The following is a 27,966-nucleotide window of genomic DNA, read 5'->3' on the forward strand; positions in this document are numbered from 1 at the left end:
CTGCCCCGAGCAGCATCACCTCGGAGCTCGGCGGGGTTTCGGGAGGAAAGGGACGTTTCTGCAGGCCCCAAGTTGTGTGCACCTTGTTTTCCATCTGCTAGAAGGGAATCACCTTTTTTCCTTAAAAGGAAAAAAAAAAATAAGTGTTTAGTTTGCTCGCACCAAGCTAAGAGTCTATATAACTGTTAGAAATATAAATTATTTCGACAGTTATCCACTTCTCAACATTTTTTTTACGCATGTACGTCATTAGTTTCAGAACCTATCAATACCTCTGCCCTGTTCAGGGGCTCTCCTGATCTTTATTTTCTATAAACGCGGAGCGTTTGGAGCCTCCTTTTGCTTGCTCCTGCACTCGGGGCATCCCGGCAGCTGTCTGCGCGTCGGCCGGGGCTCGGGGCAGTGAAAGCCGCGCCCCGAAGGAGAAGAGGAGCCCGCTCAGCGCCCCCAGTCCCTTCCCCCGGCCGGGGGGCTTTCCCCTCGCCGACCGCTGCCTATTTGGACGGGGAAAGATTTTTTCCGCCGCCTTTTCCACGCGACTCCTCGGGGCGTCCTCCTCCCCCGAGCCACAGTAAGGAGCACAAGGACCAAATGCGCGCTCCCTGCCCCTTGCAGCCCGCAGCCAGCTCCCCGCGCGCTCCCGGCACGGCACCGTCACCCCGACGGCGATGCTCCGTCGGGCGCCCCGGGCTGCGGGTTGAAGGACCGAGCACTGCCACACGCATCCCTCCCCTGCGGTATGCTGCAGCCGCCCGGCCCGAGCAGGCAGCCCGGCTGCTCCAGAGCCTCAAATCCCGCTCGGAGACAGCCGGAGGTCGGTGCCGGGGCTCCTCTGCGCGCACACAGCGATGGAGGGCACGAGCGGTGAGTAAGGGAGCACCGGGAGGGATGCTGAGCCTTCCTCCCTCTTTTCTCAAATAAATGGGTCTTGTAAAGGTGGTTTTGGTTTGGTTTTGTTTGGGTTTTGGTCGCTGTTGGTTTTTCTTTCAGCTTTCATTTCGCCTATTCCCCAGGCAAGGGAAGCAATGCTTGGAAATGCAAACCAGGAGCTAAATGCAAACGGTGACAGATTTCAGGCCAGACATATTTCCTGTAACCGTGTCTCCTCTACAAACTGTCCTCTAGTGAAGGCTTACAAAGATCTGTAGGATCAGGGGCTCGTTCACCAGCCCCCAAAAATGCTGTCCCAGCTAACAGACAACTGCAATTCGCTTTCCCTTGTTGACAGTGTATTTATAACCCTCCTTCCACCTGGAGCTGCTGTCAAAACCAAACAACAAAAGCCAACCAAAACCAAAAAACCAAACAGCCAAGAAAAAACAGCAGTGGAGTAACCCGTTGGTGGCATGGGGGAGTCTCCTGCTATACCCGTCTGGGGCTGTGGCCTTCCTTTGGAGCGAGAGCACCTCTGTGGCTTTTATAGACACGGTGTTGATGGTGACATGACGCCGCATGCAGCCCTTCCCTGTCACACACAAACCTGTGAACCCCTACACGTACAAAAGAGGGTTTTGATGCACAGCTTCAACATGGGAAGTGACAGCCCAGTCCTTCAGTGACAGGTGACGGTGAGCACAGGCCCCCAGGCTGCCACCGACATAAACCCCGCAGTCCAGGGCTTCAGAAAGGCCAGGCTGGGCTTTGAATCACACCGAAGCTGATCACACAGCACTGCTGTGACCAGTCGTGGATGTGGAGCTGAGCACACGAAGCTGCTGTTATCCGTGTTGGGACTACACTGCATGCAACAAGAGTGGTTTGCAAATGGCAGGATATACATAAAAGGGTAAGTCAGCTACGGCTGTACTACCCATTTCTGGGCGCTAAACTACCCATTTCTGGGCACTAAACTACTTTCAGACAGAAAACAATGACTTGTCCTTATCACCCACATTTTACTTTAAATTCAAGCAATCCCTGCATCTGTTGCAAAATTAGAGATGCCCTTAATGGTATCGCATTAGCCCCTGTGCTGTAAACACTTAAACGTGTGCGTAGGTTATTCACTGCGTACACAGTTGACTGACTGGACTAGGACTGTTTATAGTTCATAAAATTAAGTTAATGACTACATCTGTGTGGAGCTGGGGCCTTCAGTTTTTAAAAGCAACGCGAAGAAACAGAATAAAATCCCTACATTCTTCAGGCTTACGGCTAGCCTGCAGTCAGTTTGGGTTTCTAGTTCTCAAGTGCTACGTCAGATCTGGATGGCTTGAGTTTATAGATCAGCAGGGAGATGTTTAAGTCATTTAACACAATAATGGCTAATTGAAACATTTTATTTTTAAAATAACAAGATGTTTTATACATATTAAAATAATATTAAAGCTGACTTCGCGGCCTCTCACGAGCACCACCACAGCTAGTTAAAAACCCTGTTAAGAGAGCCAATTACATAATACAGCTTTCTTTAAGAGCCAAACAATATAAAACAATTAAGCGACGAAGGGCTCCTTTCTGCTAGCTTATTTCTTGGACAAGCTTTTGATTTGTACGTGGATCTCATTTCAAAGTCCAGGCCCAGAGGCACCGAAGTGCCCCCGTGATGGACGAGGGCCGGGATCTCCCCCCGTTCCCGCAGAAGTGCAAGCCCCTGGCATGGAAGGCGCTGCAGAGTGGGCTCAGCGAGCCTTACCGAAAAATACCCCGACCAAAAACACTTCAGGATAACAATCCTAAAGCGAGCAGCCAGGTGCCTGACACCTCCCCAACGGCTATTTTCAGATGCTGCCCAGAGCAGCACAGACCGCTGCGCATACACCACCTGCCAGGGCAGCGGCACCGGCACCGAGCCTCCTGCGGGCTCCTCCTGTGGGACGAGGCCCGGAGCTCCGCCGGCAGAAGGCCGCACGTGGGGTCCCGAGCTTGGCACACTTGGCAAGCAAGGACGATTTACCACCCCTGGCTAGAATATATATATATATATTTGAATAAAATTGTGCCGCGTGGATTAGGATTTCTCTATGCTGTTTACATTCCTAAGAGCCTTTATCCGTTTTAATCTCTATAGCTTGGCTGAGACTCAACGGGTTCTTAAAAACCTAACTTTGGCTGCAGGAGGCTTGGTCACGAGTCAGCAGCCGTGGAAGAACAGCCGGGGGTCAGCTCTGCGGGGTACCTGAGCAGGGAACCTGGGCAGCTGCTCAGGGGAGCCTTGTCCATGGGGAGCTGCGGGTGCCTGATGCTGGTGGGCTGAATTTAAACACACCAAAAGCCCCAGGACATCAGCCATCATGCTGCTGGTTCAATCACAGCATGGTCTGGTTTAAGGGAATGTGATTTTCATGAGAGGTGGCAGGCAGCTGATGGCACTGGGTTGCCACAGACAGGTGGGTATGGGCTCACAGGGGGTGCGTGCGTTCCCTGCTGCAGGGAGTCCCCACGCTTCCAGCAGCACGAGTGTCCTGCCAAAACCACCCTGCGATGCTCTAAGGCCAGCCTGAGTAAAGGTCCCGTGCTTCCTCTGTGCACCTGCAGGAGAGATCTGCCAAAAACCTTCTTTCAGGGCTTTGCTTTGTGCACCCCACTCTAAAGCTGACATGGGTCACGGAGGACTGCAAGTAAAATCGAGCCCAACTTTATCTGGTAGCTTCAGTGGGGGCTCAGGCAGCTCTGCCCCCAGCTGAGACCCTGTCCCCTGCAGCGACCCTCCCTGGCTGGCACAGCTGCCTTGGGACACAGAAACCGCTGCCTGGGGGGCAGTTAGAAGGCGATACTTACACCGACGGGAAGCCTGTCCCTTGGGTTCATTTCGGGGAGGATAAGAGAGGGAAAGTGCAAATGTTTCTGCAGGGCTACCTTCCTCCCCCCGCATCCCACTGCTAGTGGCATAACCATGTTTTTCTTGCTACTATGAATGGATCTATCTAATTTAGAATGGAATAGGGGACTAGGAAGGTCAGACTTCAACAAAACACCTTAAAAGGAGAAATGTTAATAAAGGTCAATCAGTATACAGAAAATTCCCTTTTCCCTTGAAGGTGTGAGATTTTGGGAGATGAACTGCTTTGTCGTTCACACAGCCACAACTATCTGTATGGAAAAGGTTAGTTACTCTACCCACAACAGGCCTCAGCGTAAACCGGGGCCCATACACAGGCTTTGCTACCAACTAGAAGGTTGTACTGATCTTTAACATTCTTCTGTGCCAAAACAGATTTCCTCTGCCTTCTGAGAGATGACTAACAGGAGTTGTAGGGCTTTCTAAAACTACCTTTACGAACGAATGTCGTTCCTACGCTGCCAGAGGAAGCGGGACGGCTCCTGACCCCCCCAGCCTGACCCTACGCTCAGGCCACCGTCGCGCTGGGGTTCCGGGCGGGCTGCAGGCCCCCGTGAGGGTGCACCTTGCCCACAGTGGGGTCACCCGAGGGAGAGGCGCCATCCGCTTCAGGCGAGACGAGGCCTGACTCGGTTTGCCCACCCGGCGTTTTTCCGTTCGATGCGGCACGTTTCTCTTTGCTGTGTCCAGAACAAAACCGTAAACCCATACGCGGACACGGCCGTTCAGTTCCAACAATCCCGCTTTATCGAGGTTTATCGTGACGCTTCCGAAGCGCTGGACTGCGGCGGGAAATTCCCCGAGCCCGGCCCGGTGCCGCGAGCGGCAGCCGAGATACCGCGGCCCCGCCCCGCCCGCCGGCTCGGGCCCCAGCCCCGGCTCGCCCCGCGGGGCTCGGAGCCGCGGCGCCTGCTCGGGCCGCGGGTGCCCTCTGCCGGGGCTCCGCCGGGCCTCGGCTCGCGTGAGGGGGCGGCAGGGGCCGGGCCGCGTCCCGGGGGGCCTGGCCCAGCTGCACCCCCTCCGAAAAGCCGGGAGGGACAAGGAAAGAGGGGGGAGGGAGCAGCTTTTTCTCTGGTTTTCTTTCTCGTTGGAAGTATGGACATAAAACTCAATACAAATTGAGAACGCCTATTCAGATTTCAATTAAAGTATCCCCCGAAGGAAACTGCGGGATAGAATATTAGTACAGAGGAAAAGAGGAATCAGAAACAGCCTAGCCCCCAGCTATTGCATTTTCACCTATCAGGGAGCTTCACAGAAGAGAGGACTGAAAGCAACGTCCCATTGCTGGTAGGCAGCAGAAATGCTCAGCAGGGCCCCAAAGGCAGCCAGCAGGTCTGTGGCAGGTGGGGACGGGGCATTTTGCCTCCTCACGGCTGTTCCTACAGCTGGGTGACCTCTTATCCAGAGCCGGATCAACCTAAAGACTCCCAAGCACACGTACTAAGCCTTCAACACTGAGGACAAAGTGAGGCTTTCACCTGGAAAGGGGCTTTTCGCTCTGAGATAAAATATTAGTGTTAGGCTATGAGCATGCTACTCAAAAAAGGGGCTCCAACCTCAAGTTTAGAGGATCTCACTGCTTTCTTGTCCTCCTCAGGTCTCATGGGGCCAGGCAGACCAGCGCAGAGCCTGCTGCTGCTGTGGGACTGAAAGGCAGCAGCGTCCCTGCCCGAGCCTGTCGGTGCTTCTGGAGGGAACACGACGCAGAGGCATCCCTTTCCAGGTGCACAAGAGAAAGGACGAAGCTCTGAGGAGAAGCAAGGCAGCATCTCCTTGGTCCTGTATTTATACAACACTGAACACCAAAGTAAACAGGAAAAAAGTGTAAGCACTCCAACATTGAAAACAGATTCGGCGGTACAACACTGGTAACAGAAATCTTTCCACTAGTTTTCATAAGATAATTAGGGCCTTAGCTTATTCGAAAAAAGAGCTGTAGAATGCAGCTTATTCCCTTCAAATCCCAAATTAAGTTTCAGCAAAATGCTTTCTAAGTTGTTAATATCACAAGGTTTTGCTGCAAAAAACGGAAGGTTCCACTTTTGCTGTTCGTATTTCAGTGAATGGCAGCATGAAAAGCTGAGATTTTCACCATGACTAATTAATGAGAATCATTGTTTTGGAGAAGTTTCTGTACGCCACCAGCAGCAGCAATGCCTCCTCCAGCACCTGAGACCTCAGCACCAGCAGACCAGCAGCAGCCTTGGCAAAACAGCCGATGGGTGCCGAGCAGCCTCCCCCAGCCCTGACAGTCCCGTTTGACTTCCCAGACCTCGGTGTACCCTGACGCTGAGAGCTGATATTTCAGCTGTGCTAGAAACAGGGTGCCAGAAGTACACAGTAATCTCCACAAACCCATGTTTCTGTTCCCCCTCCCTTACACAAAACTGCCCCTCCACTCACCAGCTAGTTCTCGCTGAAGCTCCAAACACTATTACTGCAGCATTCCCTTTCCGATTTCTCCGTCTCTCTCACCCCACCTCCCAACCACAGCAGTAATTTTGGTCCTCCTAACCCCTACTTCTGCCTCTGAAGGCTCTTTGAGATCTCTGTATGAGAGGCAATCCCAGGGAGATCACATTTTTAACTGAGATAGTGGTTTCCTAAGTCTTCTGTTCTTATGCATCTCCTGTGTAATCCTTCTTTTTCCCAAACCCACGCATACACTCCAGCTATGCTCTTTGCTGATGCTTTATTTGATCACAAGGGAGGAAGCTGATCAGTCACCGCTGGGACTGGGATTGGACCCAGCGACTTTGGAAGCTTGAGCATTGTCATCCAGCACAGACGGACCTGCAGGCAAATGGCACAGAGGTGTGACAGTCCTTGGTCTTTTATTCATTCCTCATTTGTCGCCCTGCCAGCCTGTCTCTGGAAGAGCCACAGCTCAGCTGCAATGGAGTTCACCTTTCAACACCTTGCAGTATCAGGCAGTTGCACAAATGCCAACTGCATGTACTCAGAGCCATTTACCTGCGGGTTTCATACTGAGCTTCTAAGCAAAAAACAACAGAGTGACCAAACGCCACGTCCTGCAGAACTGAACCATCCCATAGCCATTTTCTGATCTTTCTAACCAAGACCAAGTTTCTCTGGCCTCCTTTCAGCATGCTTACTGCTGATGCTCTTCTGAGGGATCCGACTAGTAACTCATGAGTGGAAACTCAGGATTAGCTTTCCTCTCTGGAGGACTTCTTGAATGACGGGGCTTTGAGTCTTAAATGATAGCAATCCTCTAACAAGTTATGGAAGAGCCTTTGAGTTTGACATTTTTATAAACACCAACCTTTTTATCCTCGATGTTTGTTGTTTAAGGAAATCCCTTCTAGCTCTTACGCATGTATAGCATATAAAACAATTGAATTAATACCATATGAGGGTAGAGGGGTGAAAAAGCATGTCTATAGCCAAAATAGTTCAGAAAAACTGTACAGCTGAGGTTTAAGATTGCCTATAGTGACTTTGTATTTTGTTTAGACATCAGTGTTAATTCTTCATATGGATTATGTGCAGATTACAACAGCGTGTGCTGTGTGCTGTATAATTTATGATCTGTAAACTTCTCATGTTTTGGGGTTGTGAGTTATAACTGAACAGAATCTAAACTACCACCAAACGGAGGATTTTTTTCTTTTTCTGGATTAATGTAAAACTGTTTTGTGGATTGGGGGTTGAGTGGAAAACTCAAGGCCAAGTACTTGCATACTCATCCTCAGCAAGCTGGTAGCTCAAGTTTTATAAATTTAAGTATCTTTCATGCTCTTCACGTGTATTATCTGTACTGGTGGAATTCCAAAGCAGGATCACCTGACTGGGTTTGTGCTGTACATGAGAGGAAGAAAACAGGAACGGAGGACGGCAGCGGGGAAACACTTCTGCTTGTTCTCAACTACTGGGATGCCAGAGGAAGGGCTCGTGGCTGCGTGACAGAGTGACGCGGGTGCCTGAGTTCATAAAGGCCACAGGCAGCCCAGCAGCACTGACTAGAGGACTGTGTGAGCCTCAAAAACAGAGCTGAAGCATCTTAACAGGTTTTTTTAAAAAAATAAAATCTCAATCAGACACCAGAAAACTTCTAACAGCCCAGAGCTCAGGGCAGGCCTAGCCTTAATGCTCACCCTGCTTCTTTTTATGAAGTCGAAAGGTCTTACGGCTGTCTCATCACAGTTCTCACATGCCAAGAGGCTACCCGATGCTAGACTGCTCCAGACAAAATTTCTCAGGAAACACCCCGAACCATTTCAGTCCATGGCTGGTATAACCACAACCTTTCTGTCCGTCCCCACTGTGCAGCAAGCCCCAGGAGCACCTGAGTGAGGGTTCCCACCATGAGTGTTCAAACGATCGAGGAAAACTGTACTGCTTTGCTTGAGCTCTTGAGAATGACTGATATTTCTCACTCCTGTGCCTGGAGTTTATGCAGCAGAACTTAAACAGCTTTATGGGGGAGGAAGAAGGAACCCAAATAAAGAGTAAAGCTGGAAATCCTGAAGGCGAACAGAAGGTGAGACTCCTGCCCTCTGGGCATGTTGGCAAAGGCTGTGAAGGCAGTCCTCCTCCAGCTGTAAGCAGCTGCTGAGGTAGCCAGCCACTGCCTGCTCCCTTGCCTGACTCTCACCCGTCTATCGTCAGCGCTCAGAAAAAATCCAAGTCTTGGCCAGATCAGTCCTTTACTCCTCATGGATATTCAGCATCTGGGGCTCTATCCAGCAGCTGAATCACCACAGGGACATTTACAAATTACACTTTTCAATAGATTATATTTTACTTTGACACGTTTTATTGTTTACAAGGTTTACTCAGGAGATGAAACAAAAGTTAATTACATCAACTGATACATCAGGAAAATGGATTGATTGGATATCCCCTCCAGATGGGCTTCCTTTGCGTGGCAGTACGCATACCACATCTTAAGGAAAGGAGACAGAATACGTTAGGAAGGCACATTTGAGCCATCAGACTGACACTTCTTTATTACAGTGTATTTATTTTTTATCATGTGCTTTGACAGAAGTCTCATAAAGTGTTATGCTCCTTCTGTAGGGTCAAAGTCTTGTGACCTTCCATGATTTTAGAGAGAAGGAACATAATTTTAGAGGGCATGTTTATTATTTCTGTAAACAGTCTGTTTTCTATGCCAAGAGAACAGTTTTTCTCTATGTGCTTAGATGACAGCTCAACTTCACTGGCTTACTTTCCTGACTAAGTCTCTCCTGCCAAATGTTTTTGATCATAGTCTGGCAAACAAAACAATATTAATAGTAGAGCTGAGCAAATAATCTCCAGAAAACAGCTGATTTTTTTAAGCCTCTTTTTATTGCCCACATAATATTCCTGAATCAAATGTGGTTTCCTCAAGTTTAACTACAATGCTAAAGCACTCTATTTTTATTAAAAACAAAGTAACTCAAATCCACGGAATTAGGAAAGCTGCTTGCGAAATGGTTAGCTGTGACAAAGCAGGTACATCTCGCTGTGCTGTTTACATCCCCTAAGAAGTGTCTGTGCCCTTCCAGCATGAATGCCTGCGCTTGTCGATTTAAACTCTGGACACGTGGCTTCCAAAGCTGTTTTTACTGGCACAAACATTCATGGAAGGGGTGACAAGAACACAGCCAAAGCAAACATGTTTTAAAATCTCACTGAGTACTCCACTTTTGCCATATATGCTGTTTTCTGATAACTGCACTGAAATAACTTATTTTCCCAGCAAGTGGTGAAGACGTATTTCAAATTCACCTTTCTGAATGCCTGCACTCAGAACATAACTCATGCCTGGTTATGTGGCCATCATACACCACGGGCTTTAAACCCTTGCCCTGCTATGGTCCATAACAACACTCGCAGCACACTGCAGATGCTGTGAGCTTGAAGCAAACTGATTCCTCAGGTGGTTTGCTTTGGTTTGGTTTGGTTGATTTTTTTGAGTGGCACAGAGCTGGTAAAACACCTGTGTTGTTCCACTGTCATGTCAAGAAAGGCAGGACTATGGACAGTACTTTTGACTGTTATCTGTAGCACAGCCTTCTGGATAACACTGCAGCTTAAGACAAGCTTTGAGAGACGATGACGGCAGTCATGGCACTTACTACTTCATGTCATGTTTACACTCCTGTTCCCACAGAGAGAACAGCGTAAGAGAGATGAAGAATCTGGCTCACTGCTGCCTCCAGGAGTATTTGATTCCCTCTTACAGGGATGGGTTTATTCAGGGACTTGGAGTTACTGAAAGTGCTAGCTAAACGTATCACACAAATTCCCAGGCAGAGGCACCGGGAACAACCCTTCATCCAAGACAATCTGCAATACAGCTCCCAAGCAATACTTCCATATTACCTGGGAGCTGTCCCCTCCCCTCTGGATACACAGCTGATACAAAGTGCATCTTTACGGTCTTGAAGCTAACAAACGTAAAATATATACATAAAATCTGGAAAGATAAATAGATGGGAACTCAATACAACATCCCATACAAACAGTCAATTAAAAGAAAAAATAAACAAACCAAAAAACAAAACAGAACAATAAACCAACCCCTACAGAATAGGAAGACTGGTAACATGACAGCGAAACAGTTGCATCTTTCTAAAAGGAATAGGAACCAAATCCAGATGAAACCCAGTGAAAGAAATGGGTGAGACGGGAAGAAATGTGTCTGCTGCACTTGTCCTGCTCTGAAACAAAACCCACCCCGGCAGCAGGAGTTCCACCCTCACGGTGGTGCACGTCAGAGGATGGGAGGGATGAGTGGGAGGTGTCACCAACACTGCCCAGGCAAAACGTCTTGGAAAACCTGTGGCAACAGGCATCATTGTCTGTTCCAGGAAAAAGTGGGAAGCCAAAAAGGTGAATGAGTTCCAGCAAAACATTCGCACGGTATCTAGGAGATACACTGGCTGCAATGGATCTGCAAACTTGCTCTTACTTAAGATCCACTCTCCAAACTAACGACAGCATTACCACATTCCACTGCGGACTGCTCTAACCTCAAAAGCGGCCTTTCCAGCTATTTTTTCCTGCTACTGGCATTGTTTCATTACATCTGCTGATTATCTCTGGCAGTCTTTTGTTCTCTTCCCATAACACTGATGTTCACTGCAGACAAGGCAGACATTGTATAATCTGTGATATGCCTGCATAAACACTGCAAATGAGAGGCCTGTAGCGAAAACCTAAATCCTCTTTGTAAAGGCTGTGTTTACGCTGGAAAAGAACAGTGATATACCCAGTGAGGGGGGGCTAAGAAAACAAAATGAGGAGTAACGTGTTTAAGTCCAGTGCTTGTGCCAGAGAGGTAAGGAGCAGGAATGATTTGGATGCAGAAATCACAATAAAAGTTTAAAGGTAAGCGTCCCATATTCTTTGCAACGCTTTACTCTCCAGATTAATTAACTACAGCTAGCTGCTATGGCCCTGGGTTGGAAGGTGCTCAGAAGGCCCTGCTGAAAAGTACACGTTATGTTGGCAGAACACGTGATCAGGGTGCAAAACATCACCAAACTGGGTTTCCAACAGATGCAGGAACCACTGAGATGAAGCAGAAGAACTTCTGTGATGAAACCCAGCTGGGCACCACAGCAACCTGAGCCCCAAAATACAAGGAATATAAAAAGAAGCAGTACCTTAATAAAGAAAGAAAGTTTTGCAGAGTTGAGGGGAGGGAAACAAAACAAAACAAAACAAAACAACAGATGCACGATGTTAATTTGCCACAAGGTGGCATGTGCTGATCTAAAATAAGCTCCAGCCAGGTAAGGTTTGTAAAATCTGAACAGCAGAACGCCGATCTGGGGTAGGTAGGTTCGGCTTCACAGGAGTTACTCCATTTGTGTCAGGTTTGAACTCGGCCCTAGACTATTAGAGAACCATTATGTACCTAGAAATATCACCAAACCTGAACGTGCACTTCTTCCTGGGAAAACAAAAATTGCCCTTTTCCTTTTTTTCACTCCTTATATTCTATGGAATTGCTCTAACTAACCAAAATAACTTTTCCCTGTCTGTGTCGGGGAGCTTCCCTCTCGTTCTTGGTGAGCTCTCTGGGGCTCATTCTCTGCTGAAACACCCCTATCTTTTGAAGCCAGGCATTTCTGAGCACTCCTTCAGCACGGATTTCTCTGTGCTGAGAGGGGCCCTTCCCTGCGCAGCCTGCTGGGCAGCACAGAGACGGAGGCCGGCTCGTCCTGTCCACACCGTTGTGCTGGCACAAGTGTTTGTGCAGCTGCATGCCGAGCGGGACCAAGGGCGTGATGTGGAGAAAAACTGGTCTTTTTTCCTCATTTCAGACAGAGAAGAGCAAAGCCAGTGGTTATTTTCAAAAAGCGTGGTATGCCTCTGTGGTTCTATCTTTACAACAAAATAAAGAAAACTTTATGCTTGCTTTTAAGAATGGTTTGAACTTTGTAAATTCTTTCTGAAGCATGCAGGAAGTTTGTTTATTCACGTAATTATGTGATGATAAACACAAACTTTGGGAACAGCTATCACATCGCATGCTCGCAGCCACGCTCCACATTCCAGCCCCGAGCCAGAGAAACTCTGAGCACACGAGAATTACAATTCACGGCGAAGGCACACATCGCACACGCTAAATAAAAGCAGATCATTTAAAAAATGAAGCCTGTAAACGTCAGCAGCAGTTGCTGATGATGATGCAGCAGGGGAAGCGCACTGATGTCTTTTAAGGAAGACGGAGGTAAGATCTACGGAGCGGTTTTATTGCTTGTTGAGCGCGCACAGGTACTGTAGGAAACGAGGAAGGTGAATGCTAAGACCAAGCCACGCTGAAGCCACTTCAGATTTACACAAGCGTTGCCTTCGGAGAAGCGAGCCCTGCTCCCCGGGGGCCGTTTACCCACACCCAAGGCCGCCGTGGTGCCGCGGGGACCCTGCCGGCGGCCCGGAGCCGGGCCCTGTCAGCTCCGAGCGGGTCCGGCCGGGCCGTGCCGAGCCGCCCCACGGCTCCCGGTCCTCCCCCCCTCAGGCCCCGCGCCCTCCCCGCGGCCCAGCCCGCATGCGCGGGGCCCAGCGCCGCCTCCCCCGGGCCGGGCGGCGGCGGAGCGGCGGCGGCGGGACGCGGCGGGAGCCCGGCGGGTCCCAGGTGGGTCCCGCGCCCCCCTCCCGGCCCCGCTGCGGGTACCGCGGGCTGCTCGGGCGCCGCCGCGGCGGCCTGGGGCTCCCCGGGGAGCAACCGGATAGCGCCGGTGCGGGTCCCGGAGGGGTCCCCTCGGCCGTGGGCTCCGGCCCCGTTTTCAGGTTCAGCAGCGGCGACGCCCGGTCTCAGAAAGCTCGGCCCCTCTGGGAGACCCGCTCCCGAGCATCGGGGCTGTGGTTTGTGGTAGCTGGCGGTGCTTTTGCCCAGAGGCTGAGGCTATACTCTTCGAAGATCAACAAAATGAAGGGATTGCCGCATGAGTTAGTGATCCGGGCTTAAATATTTCCCCTTTGTGTACCTTCCTTGATTCTCCGTTCTTAGAAAGAGCCGTGTTTGGGCGAGGCCTGCACCTCAATTAGTGAAACGAAGCACCACATCTGTGAAGTAATTAATCCCAAAAGAACACGCGCAAAACAAACATAAGTGTTTGCAGTTACGTAGTGCTTGAAAGCATTTTTCCGTCTCTTGTTCTCATCAGCAGTTTATTTAAAGCATGCACAGAGCCACACGTGTAAGGCAAAGACAGACCGAGTTCGGGAGACGGTCTTCGGGGCGATACTGCAGGAATACCACTGGGGAGATATAATTAGCAGCGTAATCCTCTCCGTTAGGTGACCGCTTCAGTGGCAGTAAAGACTGGCCTGAAGAGCGCTTCTGCCACATGCTTGAGTAAACATGTTACTTAAGCATCATAAATCAAATGATACCATTGCGAGTATATATATATATATATATATTTATAATAGTAGTAAGGTTACAAATGAGAGGAGCCATGGGTAGAAAATGTGAAATTTGTGTTGGGTGAAATTTCAGTTGCTGGGAAGGGGGCTCCACAAATACCATGGAAAAAATAAATGGACTGCAACTGCTCAGATAAAGTACGAGGTGGTTTTACACGTGGCAAAACACTCCCAGTTTCTGAATGCAGACTACAGTTTGCTGGCTTACTTCGATTTTGCTAGTGTATCACTCAGAATCACAGACAGGCTTGTTCAAAGACGCTTGGTCCAACAAGGCAAGGACGTTTCCCCTTGCTTTGCAAGGCAACCCAGAAGGGCCCCAGGTGGGTGTTTCGTGCAGCGCTGCAGGGCTGTGCAGAGCTGGAGGGGTGCTGACTGCCAGCCTCAAAGCACTCAGGGGCTGCACAACATAGTTAATTCCTGAAACTCCTTAAAACCAGTGCATCGCAACACAAAATCAGTCCTCTCTGGTCACCACCACATGCTGTTGGTGACCTGGTGCCTGACAAGTTACGGGAAGACCCTTCCCTCCCTCGGGGGCAGGCTGCTGCCTGCGCCACCGCAATTCCCCGCTCTTCCTCTGGTACAACTACCCAGGCATAGGTTTCACTAGGTTCACTGCTTCGTGAAACAAGCTTCAGACTGCACAATTGCTTAAGCACATAAACAACAATAGCCAATAACTACTAGCCTTGTATTCTGGGGTGGTTTTCAAGAAAACATAAGAATTGCTAAACGTTTTTGCTCCTGGTTTTGGGTAGTCTATTAGTGTTGTAAATTAGAAAAGTGCATTAAAAACATACCTGTTTTCTCTGCACTGAAGTGTTTCCCGGCCTTAATCCCATCACAGGAGCAAGGAGGAGGTAACACATCACTTGCAGGTGGCTGTGTCTCCCACCTGCAGCTCTTGATCTCTGGCCACTTTATTAACTGCCTTTGGTTCTTCACTCAAACAGTCCCCTGTGTTACAGAGCTTGACCATTCTGTTCCTTAGGAAAAAGCACATGATAAAGTGCCTGAAAGGACTGGCTACCTTAGATCTACTTCATTTTCTTAAAATTTCCACTTCACCGAATCTGCCATTTTTGAACACCTGAGCTTTACTGTGCATATCCTCCACAACTGCTCTGCATACTCACAGCAGGACCAGGGTTTCTCAGAAACCACACGTACATTAAGCAGTGCTTTTGCAAGGGTCTTCACAAGTTGGTAGCTCTTCAGAAGTTACCAAATGGATGAAAGAAGGAATTATTTTCCTAATTTCTCTGTTTTCCAACAACCTGACATTTGCTGGCTATTTCAAAGACAGAGCTACTAACCCGAAGTTACTGGATGCGGGCTTTGCAGCCACCTGGGTGCCCCTGTGCCATACAGCCAGAAAACAAGCCATCTCACAAAGGAGAGCTAAACTGGGTTGCTCTAGTCCGATGACACCTCCCCTTTCCTTTTAAGTCTCTAGTTTAAGCTGCAATTTTTCTTTCATTTCAAAGCCTGAGGCTAAAAGAGGTTCTAGGTTATTTCCCTAGGCTTGTTGTCACCTATTACATTGCCAGTCCACTGAATGACCTTTAAGTAATGCTTGATGCAATTCTTCAGTTTTAGGACCGTCTTTTGAATCGAAATCTTCCTATTATCACGTTGCTCCTTCCTAACACTTCACCACATTTCCATTTTATCTTATTATTGACAATTTTAACTAACAGTGGAACAGAACAGGAAAAGAATGAATGTAGGAAGTACAGATGATGAAAGAGGGCGGGGATCATAGGTGGGCTGTTGCTCTGGGATCTCATTAAGGATCTAAACATGTATTTGTCTCACAACTCTAACACTGCCAGAGTACTTGAGGTCTTCTGATGATAGGCTTTGACCCTGCTTTTGTGTGTGATATTGCATTGTGCTTAAGGGACAGAAAAAAAGTCTAAAAGCAAAGCTTCTAAAAAACCTTTAATAAAATTTCATACAGTTTTTAAGTTATACAAAACTAAAGCAGTCCCTGCACAAAACTAATGCATTCCCTACAGCGTTTTAATGCAAGTTGAAAATAATGCATCATTAATTGATTTTCATTACCCAAACTACAAGAAGAAGAAAAAGCAGAAGATGAAACAGAAAATGTACCAAGCCAGCTAGGAATCTAAATATGCAATTTGTGCTAAAGTAAAATTAAAAACAATTAAGTTTTATTAAAGTTTTAGGATAATTTAATGTTCTTATTCTATGCAGCAATGAAAACACTGCAGTCTAAACAATGATCAAACATCCCAATTGCATCCAGATCACTGTGAGCCACTTTTCTACCTGCCTAATCTGATAAATTCGTACCTAGGGTCATAGGACAGGTGGATTCCCTACGTCCACTACAAAGTAGCCATGAGACAGCCCATACAATGTCAGAGGAATAAACTGCTAGAAGCCTGGCAACCCCGTTACTGTACTTACCTAAAAAGCTCCTTAATATCTTTAAAGAACAATCATAGTTCAACAGAATTTTCCAGAGGATTTGGGATTCTTCATTTTTTTTTAAGTAGGAAAATGCCAAGCCTAGAGAGAGAGAGAAAGATTATTAGTTTAGTCACTAGCTTCCCACCTACTTTTTGTATTCTTTCTCTGGAAATGGCAAATTATTTCAGCCTAATGGTTAACTCCCCCCAGAAGTCATCCTCAGTTAGCACAAAGCCTTGTCTTGACAAAAATACGATGACAAGCCTGTTTGAACAAACATGTTTGGCACCGATTCCTGGAACTAGCTAAACTTTGCAGATCACTGGGAAAAAAAAATCAGTTCTTCAGCTGAATAAACTGCTGCTAGTACCGAAGAGTACAAATGCAGGAACAGATAGAAGGGACAACCAAGCAAATCTCTAACACCTACAGATGGGCCCAGCAAAGTGGCAGGCTGTTGCACCAAGAACTAAAAGCATCCAAGACTGAACCCTTCTCCAGAATCACGTAGGTAAAGAGTGTGGTGCTATTAGCCATATGAAAATAATCACCAAGTTATGTCAGAGACAGCCTCTCCATTGTGAGCATTTAGTAACTTTCCAAAAAAAGACTACACTTACATTAAAAATTTCAGTTAATTAGTGCTTCTTAATTATTCCGAACTGCTCTTTGTTCTTTAGTCAACTAAAAAATCTGCTACCTTCCTCCGTTTACTCCTACAAAATGTTTTACCAGATGCTCCACTTGTTTAACACATTTTTGTGTGCTAACACTTGAAAAATGTGTCCTTTTACTCCCGATTCTTAGACCATGATTTCTAGAGCCACTTTTGTAGTGAGGACAGACAAGGGGTGATGAAACCAAGAAGCGACGCTGCTGTTGCAGTGTTACTTGGGCAGGGCTCTTCGGAGAGGGAAACTGACATTCCTTGGTCTGATCTGGAAGTCAGCCCTGCCTTGAGCAGGCTGGATGACCTTCAATTCTTTTTGACCTAAATTTTCCATGATTGTAATGCAGGTTCCTACCAAAGCTCTCTGTGTCCCAGGAACTTGCCAGGCCTCTAAAGCAGTGACGTGCTTTGGTTTCTGCCTGGGTCCACAAGATACCAGAGTGAACGTGCAATTCCACGTGCTTACAGCCAGTATTTAACTGCTGGAGGCAGGGGGGCTGCTGGCTGCTTCTTGTCTGTAAGGACAGCGTTCGGAGGCTTGGAGCACTCCTGTTCCACCTGCACGCCAGGGAGGCTGCGGGTGCTGCACCTGTGGGGCTGAAACCGCCACCAGCCATTAAAGACAGATGCACAACACAGGACTTCAGGCTGCACGCTCTGTTTAGGCTGTAAAGTGAAAGAGTAAAATCATCGAATTTTGAAAACTTATTTTGTAGCGGAAGAAAATGTTCTTTGTGTTGTTGTTGAAGTGGTGAAACTCCGTTTTGCAGTATTTCAAGTACAGCTCCCAGGTTTCTAACCTTAAAGTTCAAATTAGTGAACTTCAGTTAAATTTTTAACAATACGCACTCACATTATAGGTCACAGAAGCAGGCATGTGTGGCTACATAATGCACCTTAGTTAAAATAGTTACAGGATATTATTAAATAAATTTAAAATAGTTAATTATAAATAGTTACAGGTTTGTTTTTTAAAAAAGCATTTCCATTGTATGCATGTGTTACGTATTTTCAGCCACAAAAAGGAATATAAACACTTGGAAGAACTAAAAGAATATCATGCAGTTGGCACTGAGTTCATCTGGGGTTCAAATAGCATTCATTCTGGGAGGTGAATCTGTTGAAAAATAAAACACAGCTAGAACATGGCACTGCCTGGTTTCTTCGTGAGGTACAATTCCTCAGGGAAGAAAACAGCATATTCAGTTTGTGCCTTTGCAATTAAGAAATAAAACTGCAAGTAGAATTTCTTAATGACATACTTGAGCCTTGAAAAAAGCCTGTTTTCCCCAGGAAGTTGCTTTTATGTGGCTTTTGTCTCATTTTACAGTCACATTTACATTCAAACATATGTAAATATTTCTAGTGTTTACAAAACATTCGTTTTGTAAAATAAATATATTTACAGTGACATGTAACAGTAAATGTAAACTCAGAAAATCTAACTGATCAGTGATTTTTTCACAAACGTTCTTACATGTGTCCATATATGATGTTTTCTGTTTAACAAAATGATAGGCTGCAGTTTATTTAATGCCCATGATTTTTTTTTTTTGGTCCCTGCAACATTAGTAAGAAACTAGATGTGTAATCTTACGGGCTTTTAACTTCATTTCTCTCTGTTCTCAGTACATTAATTTTTCTATAGAAAAGTGGTTGGATTCTTTTTCATTCTGCTTTTTGCTGCAATTATTACAGCAAAAACGATGAAAGTTCGCTACAAAATTATTTTGGAAAATTAATGAAACCAGACAGTCCTGGTGCATGCCCCATCTCTCTTGGCCAAAGTAAGGCAGGTGTTCATTCAGAGCACAAGTACGTTGGCGTTAGTCTTGAGTTGTCTCCTGTAGGTTGGTGTCCTTGCTTGTTCAAATAATACACACATCCCATTCACAGAAGCTTGCGCTAGTACTTTCTTTTTCTCTAAGTAATTGGGGGCTATTTTTAATGACAAATAGTGAGTAAGCACTTAATTAACACTAGCTTTTTTTTTTTTTTTTTAATAAAACGTGTAGGTAAGCTGTGGAAATAGACAAAAGCCTTTCTTCTTGTCAGATGATATTTAGTAGTTGAAATTGGTTTAGTAAAATAGAATTTCTTATCCTATTTTATCTTTTCTTACTGTAGCTCACCTTAGGTAAGTCAACAAAGTCCCTTTTTTTTTTTTTAAGTCCTTTTTTTTTTTTTTTTTGGTAGATCTCATCCTCTACATTCAGAACTTATTTTTCTTCTGCTTTTGAGGTGTTCATTTTAATACAGTTAATTTACACTCGATTTACATACTTTAATGATAGCATTTGAAAAATAGTAAGTTTTGTTCAGGGTACAACCACAGATACGAACAAGAGACTTAGTTTCTTTACATGTTGTTATAAAATTACTGTATCAGTTTAACTGCAATTAAGGTACATTCCCCAAATGATTTTTTTAACTGTATGCTTAGAGGTCTGGCACATGTAGACACACACATTTACTAGTGGTTGATAACAGGAAAATGAGGTGAACGGAATGGATGAAGCAGAACGATACGGAGGATTCAGTAATTAAAACAGGTTGGTGTGGCCTGTTCGCCTCAATCCCTTTAAAATCAGGCAGACACAGAAAGAAGTTTATGGGACGATTATCTGCATCGTCTGTAAGGCATTCCTCATACAGTCTTAAGAAAAGATAAGTTACTGGCTCCTCCCAGATTACCATCACGAATCCAATTAGCTACAGGAAATACTGTGGCAACACCATTCAGCATCTCTTTTGTAAATGCGAATTCCCTACAATATATTGCTTGAAGTTGATAGTGCAGCAATGAAGGGATCAACACTCACTCACTCTTTTTGCAGGGTAACAGGTAAGATGTTAAACTGAAATTACTGAAATTCTACATTAAAATTCATGTAAATTTGCTGGTTTTGACTATCTGCAATATAAAAATAATTTCTTTTAAGTCATAGAGTTCAGTTTTAAAACTTTTCCACTTATGAATGCTTTCAGTAAGCACTCAGCAGTGCTGACAATATTTCATTCTTCTCTATGTAGTCTTACAAATCTACTAGTCTTAGTAAACACGATATTCATGATCCATAATATGAGTCACTCATTTTTCTTTGTAGAACAGTTAATTTATTCATTTTTACACCATCTCCTTTATAATTCTCAATAGTAATTACTGGTTGCCAACCTGTTCAAGGTAGTTTAAAATAACTTCTCTTAACAACTGCGTTAACGCTATCACAGAAAGCTGACGTGACTTAATGAGATGAATCAAGTCAATTGGTAGACCTGTCCATCATCTTAGGTTGCAGTTTCTTGCTATTTATATCAAAAAAAAACTATTAATAGCAAATACTGAATCACCAGAGCAACACCTACATAATTTTCTAACGAATTATATTCTTTTGTGTCTTTTGTACATGAAAGGAGCTATAGTCCTTTGTAAATATCATGCTTAATGATTAAATGACATTCACCTTTAATTAAAACAGATGATGATCTTTTTTTCCTAAAGGAAAAAAAAAGCAACAACCCAACTCATAGAAATAACAAATTAGTTTTTGTTGCCTTCGCAGTGAAATCACCATAGTTTGACAACAGCTGTAGTATTGTTCTGCTGTATAAATTCCACATAGCTGAACATGTGTTCAAGTTATTACCTTATCTTCCCTTTGTCCTATAGCTCTGTGTTTATTTTCCTTTTCTGATTTTCTTGTGTTTGCTCATAGGAAGTAAACATTTTAAATATCAAGCAAGCCTAGGGAAGTGAGGTGCGTGCCTATTGAAATGTGTGTGCTCAAGGCTAACTGCCGTCAAGCCTCTTACTTGTAGCTTAAGTATTTGTGATATGTCTTAGTGATTTTTTTTACTGCAATATGCATTAAACAAGAAACTTAATGATCAAGTTTAAAGAAAAAAGTTATCTACTATTTTTCTAAAACTTTAGAGATAAATGTTTTGTTATTTCTGGCAATGTTCAAATTAGCTAGTGTGTTGTACTTTTAAACGTGATTTCATTTACCAGTGCTTCCTGGGGAAGTCACTAACTACCCGTCAGTGTGCGTAGATTTTTCTGTCAAAAATGTTAACGATCTGCCTATATCATCAAATGTAAAACCTGAATTCAATGACCAAGTTATAATTTATTAGCTCTTAACCACTTTAGTAACTATAAAACAGTCCTCAGTACATGATCATATTTTTGCTTAATTACCTGAGTTATCTTTAGTTACATAAATTAATTAGTGCAGTTTCCAGAACTTTGCATTTTGGCAATGAAACTTTATCCCATGAAATCTTCCATTTACACAAATACCCTGTTGACTTCTATGGGACTGCTCACAAAAGCAAAGCTACTGAAGAAGGTAAGTGCTCAGAGAATCAGGCCACAGAGTGAATTTTAATGATGGGCATAGGTGCTAAGCTAATATGGCCCCCACCTGCATCTGCAGTTGACTATGTTGCTTTAAAAATTAGCCACTGGTTAGTTACTTATATGTGAATGCAAGAGGGGAGAGAACAATTCATTTTAAAAGGCAAGAAAATAGTAAAAAACAATCCCCACATCTTATATGACAAGCATAAGCATCAGCATTTGCCTCTATTGCATGAATATATTTGAGGTTTAAAATAGCTTTTCTTATACACCGACATTAAAAACTTGAAAGCTTATCCAAGGTTTCTCATGTTAACATAAAAAATAATCTTTTGGAATATGTGGTCTCCTGTCATATTCTAGTTACCAAATCCATACAAATCTGAAGAACTAGGACTCCACTATTAGTAACCACCGATTTCCAGGTCCTGAAATTCTACGAAAGAATCTTCCTTTTTGCGTGCTCTTGTGAACCAGGAAGGCATGCCTCCTGTATGCTCCTCCTGGCCAAGTCTGCCAAGTTGGTTGCAGATCGCTGATCTCTCCCTTTTCCTACTTGCTGCATGGCATTTGGCTACTTAGCCTGTATCTTCTCAAAGAGAAGCTTTCATTCCAGAGGAAATGGATGTAGACCAGAGGCTGCATCACTCCTTAGAAAGAAAGTGGGAGCAGAGACTGAGCTCACCAAAGGCAGCACAGCGTGCCCATACTATTTCCTCTGCAAGAAATTCACCTCTGAGAAGATGATGCATGTTATCAAATGCAACAGGTGCATCAGCAGTGCTACCAACAGGCAACAAAAGCTGATACATCCCTTCTGTTAGGGATTGGTCTGCTCAAAAACAGGGAAAAAAGAAATGAGGTAAAGAGACACCAAAACAAGTACAAAATCCACGCCACAGAGGGACCTGCTGAAATACCCGCTTAGGGCTTGATGTCTGATTTCAATGAACACTTCTTTTCCTGGGCAATGGGGTTCTGCTGATTACTGCAGTCAGCCATCATCAATGGTATTTTTACTACCTTTTGGTTGCACTACCTGTGGTGTTTATGCAAGCTTAATGACATTGCTTCCCATGATAAAATACAGAGATGGAACATCACCTAAGACACTGCTCCATTTCTTAAATTGTGATAGCAGGATTAAAAGGCCAGCCTCTTTGCTGTCATGGCAATAGAAATGCATGTCACCCAGATAACAGAGGGGATCTGATTAAGGTGGTGTCATGATTGCCACAAGGCACGTGACTCAGTTCCCTCGGGGAGCCAGTAAGGAACGTGACCTGGAATAACATTTGAGACTTGTTTTTTTTTCTAGCGTCTATCAAGTGTTAACGTGATGAACAAAATGCTGAAGAGGACCTTTTTAAAACTAAAAGATACATTAGAGAAACAACAGGAGAGTTGTTTATTTTACCCAGCCACTATTTTAGCGTTTAACACTGTTTTTATCGCAGGACAGTAATACCCCTCTCTGTAGTAACAACCCTGAAATAGTACTTCCTGTCCCCAAAGAAAACTTCTTACCTTTGTTCAAGGAGTGCATCATTTCTCTGTAAACTCTTATCACAATCTTACTTAACTTTTTGTTTGCTTGTTTCAGAAAAATACACAACAAAACAGATAATTGGAATTGCCTGGTCGTGCAGAACAGGAAATATAGATTTGGTCTATCTTTAAAAAAATGTGAGGGAGGCCTAATTTGTTAAAAATATAACACATTGTTTAGCTCTTCCATTTTGAGCAATCTTGCTAGTATTTTATATATTGTAGGTATGTTTGCATCTCCTCCCTCTTCTGTAAAGACCTGGTCTGGTTTAAAAAAAAAGAAAAGAGGAAAGTAATTTTGATTGATAGAAATATCTCCACTATTTCATCTCATTTCTTCTGTCTAACACTGGGTACAGGCAAATAGGAAAACTAAACAGGCATACATAAATGTCTGTGAAATACAGTAATTAACTGATGATGCTTGGTTTCATTTATTGTTCCAAGTAGCCTTATTTTACCAGTAAGTTGCAGGTAATACTGCTGTAGCATGTAAGTCTTCATTTTTCAATGGAGACTTTCTGTAATACAGTATTCATTCTGACATGGCCTACGACGTATGTCTGGAAAACTCGGTCTCTATTTAAATAATTCATATTCTTTATTTCATATTTCAAGAAAATTATTTGCATTTATTGTTAAGCATATTGTTCAGACAGGTGCAGCACAGGTATTACATGAATCTGTAGTCTGCGTTGAGCAACCTACTAGTTTGTGATTAAATAACTCTATAGTAAATTCACTTACATTTTCAAACAAATCACAGTGAGCTGTTTCACCTTTTGCAACACAGATACAGACTATGGAAAAATATTTAAAAAGCAATGATTTCATGGAACTATAGATTCAGAAAGAGTTGCCTGGACTCAGTCCTAGCATACATAAAAAAACACTGCCTCCAGTAAAAGCTCAAGAAATCAAATTCTATTTCCAACAATTTCACGAAGTGCTTTATACTGCATATCCAAAACTTTGTTAAAAATCTGGTACTTTGTAAATTCAACTACAAATGTTAGAAATGCCAGATTTCCAACTTAGCTTGAAGCTTTAATTCTAGAATATTTTAGGGAAAGATGATGGCCTTTTCAGGATATAGGTGTTTCACCCACAATCCTCCGCATGCGGGAATCATACAGAGCTGTGTCCTGGTTTAGTGGGACACAGCCTGTCTTGGTTTTCTCTGGCAGCTACCGTTCATTGTCAGAACAGCGTGACTGGTGGTGATTCTGCCGCCCGCATGATTACATCTGACTTTTTCAAATGCTTGTATGTTATCTGGAAAAGCTATTAAGATTTTTGAGAGAAATTTCCAAGAAATAGAAATATTTCTTTAGCTGCTGAGTTTCCTCTGATCGTGAAAGCCATCCATTACTGATTTCAAAGTCCACTGGGGAGGGAAAAAGAAAAAAAAGAAAAAGGTAATTAAGGTAATTAGAGCTCAAAATAGAATGCAAGTTATGCCTGTATTCCTGCCTCTTTATTAAAGGCATTGACTTGTTAAAGTGCAGCCAGACGGTCAAGTAGCTGAGTAGAAAATGTTCAGGATACCCTTTAGTCTACAGTAAGATTCATCTGAATGATCTGAATGAATATTCTTAATAATATACAGATTTACATTAGAAATGCATTCCTTAACATCACTTAAGTTTTGAAAGGCCTCTTGGCTTTCACAAACAAACACAATTCTCATCTTTTGGGGGCCACTGATGCAGCAGTATTAAAACGTTTTTAATGGGCATGTATATTCGGTTCCCACCTGCAAGCATCTTGAAAAGGACAGAGTTGTACGAGGTGACTTTGATATCGAATAAAATCCATAAGCATGGTTGGAAGAATAATTTCAATTTATTCAACTACGTGGCAGACAGTGTAATATCAATTATGGAAATTTTACGTGCCTCTATTCAGATACTTAATTATGCAGAATTATAGATAAAGAGTGGACAGTAAGCAGCAAGCAGTTAATACCTAATTTCAACACAGTACTGACTGTTTACCACATAATCTCTGCATTACTTTTTATTTTCATTTTTTTCAATATTTTTAGTAAATCTTTCAAAACACTATTTATGCTGCTAAATTCTGATACTGTTTTTGCAAAATATGGGACAGAAGGTTTGTCTGGAAAAGTTTCAATAGTTACAGTGGAGACATACTTAACTTGGTATATTTTTTTATTTTTAATACTACATTTGCAACTATGTAATACCATTGAGATAAGAGGAAGAGATCTTTTAATGGGTAAAAATTTTCAGTCAGGATCCATGTAGTTGGTTTACTTACACATCTCAGTGACTGACGTGTTCGTGTTTACAGCCTTCTTTTTGTTCTCTTTGTCAGATACAGTCTCTTCAGAAAATGACTTGCTTTGTATTAGAAATTGTATTAAAATACGTTTTCTGCTTAGAGGAAGTCTTGGGTTCACTTTTGTTTTTAGAAGGGAATCTTCATATATGTGATTTCAAACTTGCCATCATACCAAAAACAGAGTGGAGGGAGGAGAGCAGAGAAAGGACGTACCTTGTGGATAGTCTGTTGGGCAAGTATCAGCTAAAAGTATGAATGGTATGATTGAGAAATTGTGCTGCCATTCTGGTATCATTAGATTTGCTGGAATTGCCCCTTGGAAGGTTCCAGTTAAAGGCTTAGAGTTGTATGGTTACCTTTACAAATTTGAGAAAATCAAGATGGCATTACATTAAAGGCATCTAGTTGAGTGCCTCCTGTCCCTATAAAGCACAGTTTGAAGTACGCAGTCAGCCAGACTCTGGAGCTAGAAATACACAATTAAGTGAACTTCAAATTGCTAGGGCAGACAGTGAAGCAGTTGAATTTTAAGATGACTGCACATCAAAAACAAAGTACAGTCCATGTCTGACTGCCCCAATCTTAAGCCTGGGGCAACTTTCCAACCATGTGTCAGGTACTCAACTTTAACTCAGCTTCATTTTGCTTTGTTGAGTGTATCGTAGATTTACGATGAACGCACTACTGTTTCAACAGGTACTGCAATGGCTGCTGGAGTTTTGCTGCAAAATGAACTACCATATTCTTCATTGCTAGAGAGCAGCGTACATCTTGCAAATATGAGTTCAGGTAATAACTTTCTCTGATATGCCATTCATAAACAGTGCTTAAAGAAATTATGATTTTTTTTCCATAGGGAAAAGATGTATTATTATCAAACTATAATCTTAAAATGTCTCTAGCAAAAACAAACTGCATAACATTATCACCGTGATGCGCTTCTAAGCTTTTATGTTACTTCCATATTGTCAAGTCTCTTAATTAAAGAAACTACGTCATTTCCATGTTCAGAAACCGCCTTGCTCTCTGAAAGTACAAACAACTCTTCAACAAAAAGAATTCTATAGTAAAATAATTCAAGTCTTACTTTAGTGAGTACTTGCAAATCATAGTATGGAAAAATATGGTGTGCAGCATTTTATCTTGCTCATTTCTGACTCCATCATTTAATATATCCTGAAGAAAAGATTCTGGGAAGAGAAAGAATAAGAATTAAATATAAGAAAGCCATGTGATTTAACTGGAAAGCATTTTTTTTGTGTTTGCTGGATATAGGTAGCACTTGAAGTAGCTTCTTTCATCTCCTTCCTTCTTCAGCTTAACACCCAATATAAAAATACATTCAAATATTTTCTCATCTCCTAATATCAGCTTTATTAGGATAGTCAGATCTTTGAGATGACAGGTAACAGTCAGCTTTAACATTTTCCCTTTCTCGTATCACATCAGTACCAATGATTAATGCCTGGTATCTACAGAAAACCTTACTGCGTCTTAAGAGCTGGGGAGCAGTATTCAAAATTCAGTCACTCCATTCCTGTTCAGTACCTAGAAGAAAATAGTACATGCTTACCTGAGGAATGTTTATCAAGAGAGCTTTCTCATGTGCAATTTCTCTTTAAAAAATCCTGTTTTCATAATACCAAAGAAAAAATCAAACAGACTGTGTTTTCCTTAGGAAAATGCAACAGGATTTATTTGTCAGTTGACCAAAGCTGTGGTGAGTTTTCTTCATTATTTCCCCAGGCTTTCCCCTTTAACATCCAGTCTAATGTACAAACAATGGGATTACTTTTTTTTTTTTTTTTTTTAATTATTTTTTAAAAATATTTCTGTAGTTTGTTCTCCACATAGTTGCATAAGAATTTTGTGCTTTTGAAAACAGCAGTCCTGTTTTTGAGCTTCTGGCCAGCTCTTTCTCACCATGCTAGAAGCAAAGAGGGAGGCAATTTGCCACCTAATATCTACCTTCATAAGCCTAAAGCACTCAACCAATGCATCTTCTCCTCCCCATAATCTGCTTTATCTCAGTCTGTAGGGCTAACAGCTTTGGTTAATAAAAGAGCTGTGCCCTGAAAAAAAATAAGCCTTTTGTTTTGAGTAACAAATTGTGTTTTGTTGAAGATATGAATGGTCCAGAGCGAACAGTCTACAATTCATCATGTACTGAGCCATTTCAGTAGGAACACACTAATCCCAATCATTACAGAGCTAATGATGCATTTTGGAGCAACTAAGTGGAGGGAGAGAGGTGGTTGTGGAATGTTAACCCAAGAGGTGGGGGAGTATAATGTACTTACAGATTTCTCAGGAAGCAGAGCCCCCAACTGCATTCTGATTGTTCTTTTGAATATACTATTTTGTGCCTTAGCGAGTTCTGAATGTATGTTATTTACGACCAACTAAAATACTCACATTGTTTACGGAAAATGTTTTGGTTGTTCCCGGTCCATTTCCAAAATTATCTACTTGAAATGCAACTATTTTCATCGGCGGCAGAACAGCTTGTCCCAACCAGAACCAGCCCCTACAGCATCTCGCTGCCTTGGGGCTGGCTGCAAGTTACTATGGTGACAGCTCAGCCCCTGCCTTCTGGCTGCTGGAGCGGGCGGGAGGATGCTGCACATCCCTGCAACTTCGGCAACGGAACAACTGGGGTGTTCGATCAGCGCGTCCTCAGCACCCTGCTACACCGTCACTGGGGCTGGTCAGTCATGCAGGGCTCACCCCGGAGGCGTTCAGCTGCCAGTATTTTTAGCAACTTTTTCCAGGGCCGGAGGCATTCTTCCTCCGATCCCCTTCTCCGCATAATCCAGAGGCGCCGGAGCTCAGTGGTAGAGGTACTCTCATCATCAACTCAGCGCGTTATGGTGGCGATATCATCTCTGAGCCCCGAGGAGCTGGATGCAACTTTCCCTGAAAAAAAGAGTAAAGTAGTTTTCATTCAAACTGTTG

General features: G+C 43.7%; 1 protein-coding gene and 1 long non-coding RNA gene across 4 annotated transcripts in view; one reads left to right on the forward strand and one right to left on the reverse strand.

The window, feature by feature from the left end:
* On the reverse strand, nucleotides 1-17,383 carry LOC118173177. The gene is made up of 3 exons (XR_004754071.1): nucleotides 16,121-17,383; nucleotides 14,482-14,667; nucleotides 1-1,480 (listed from the first exon to the last, which is right to left on the reverse strand). It is a non-coding gene; the product is annotated as an uncharacterized LOC118173177 (long non-coding RNA).
* Nucleotides 12,833-27,966, forward strand: part of PTPDC1 (protein tyrosine phosphatase domain containing 1) — a 23,898-nt gene continuing 8,764 nt past the window's right edge. Inside the window, exons 1-2 of one of the 3 annotated variants that reach the window (XM_035337490.1) lie at nucleotides 12,833-12,884; nucleotides 25,708-25,800. In XM_035337490.1, coding sequence (XP_035193381.1) covers nucleotides 25,716-25,800 — 85 coding nt within the window. In that variant the 5' untranslated portion in view covers nucleotides 12,833-12,884; nucleotides 25,708-25,715. Of the gene's footprint in view, nucleotides 12,885-13,210; nucleotides 13,372-25,707; nucleotides 25,801-27,357; nucleotides 27,940-27,966 lie in introns of those variants that run through there. The other 2 variants (XM_035337491.1, XM_035337488.1) reach the window with 2 other exon arrangements.

Source organism: Oxyura jamaicensis, chromosome 12 (assembly GCF_011077185.1).
Source record: "Oxyura jamaicensis isolate SHBP4307 breed ruddy duck chromosome 12, BPBGC_Ojam_1.0, whole genome shotgun sequence".
Taxonomy (NCBI): domain Eukaryota; kingdom Metazoa; phylum Chordata; class Aves; order Anseriformes; family Anatidae; genus Oxyura; species Oxyura jamaicensis.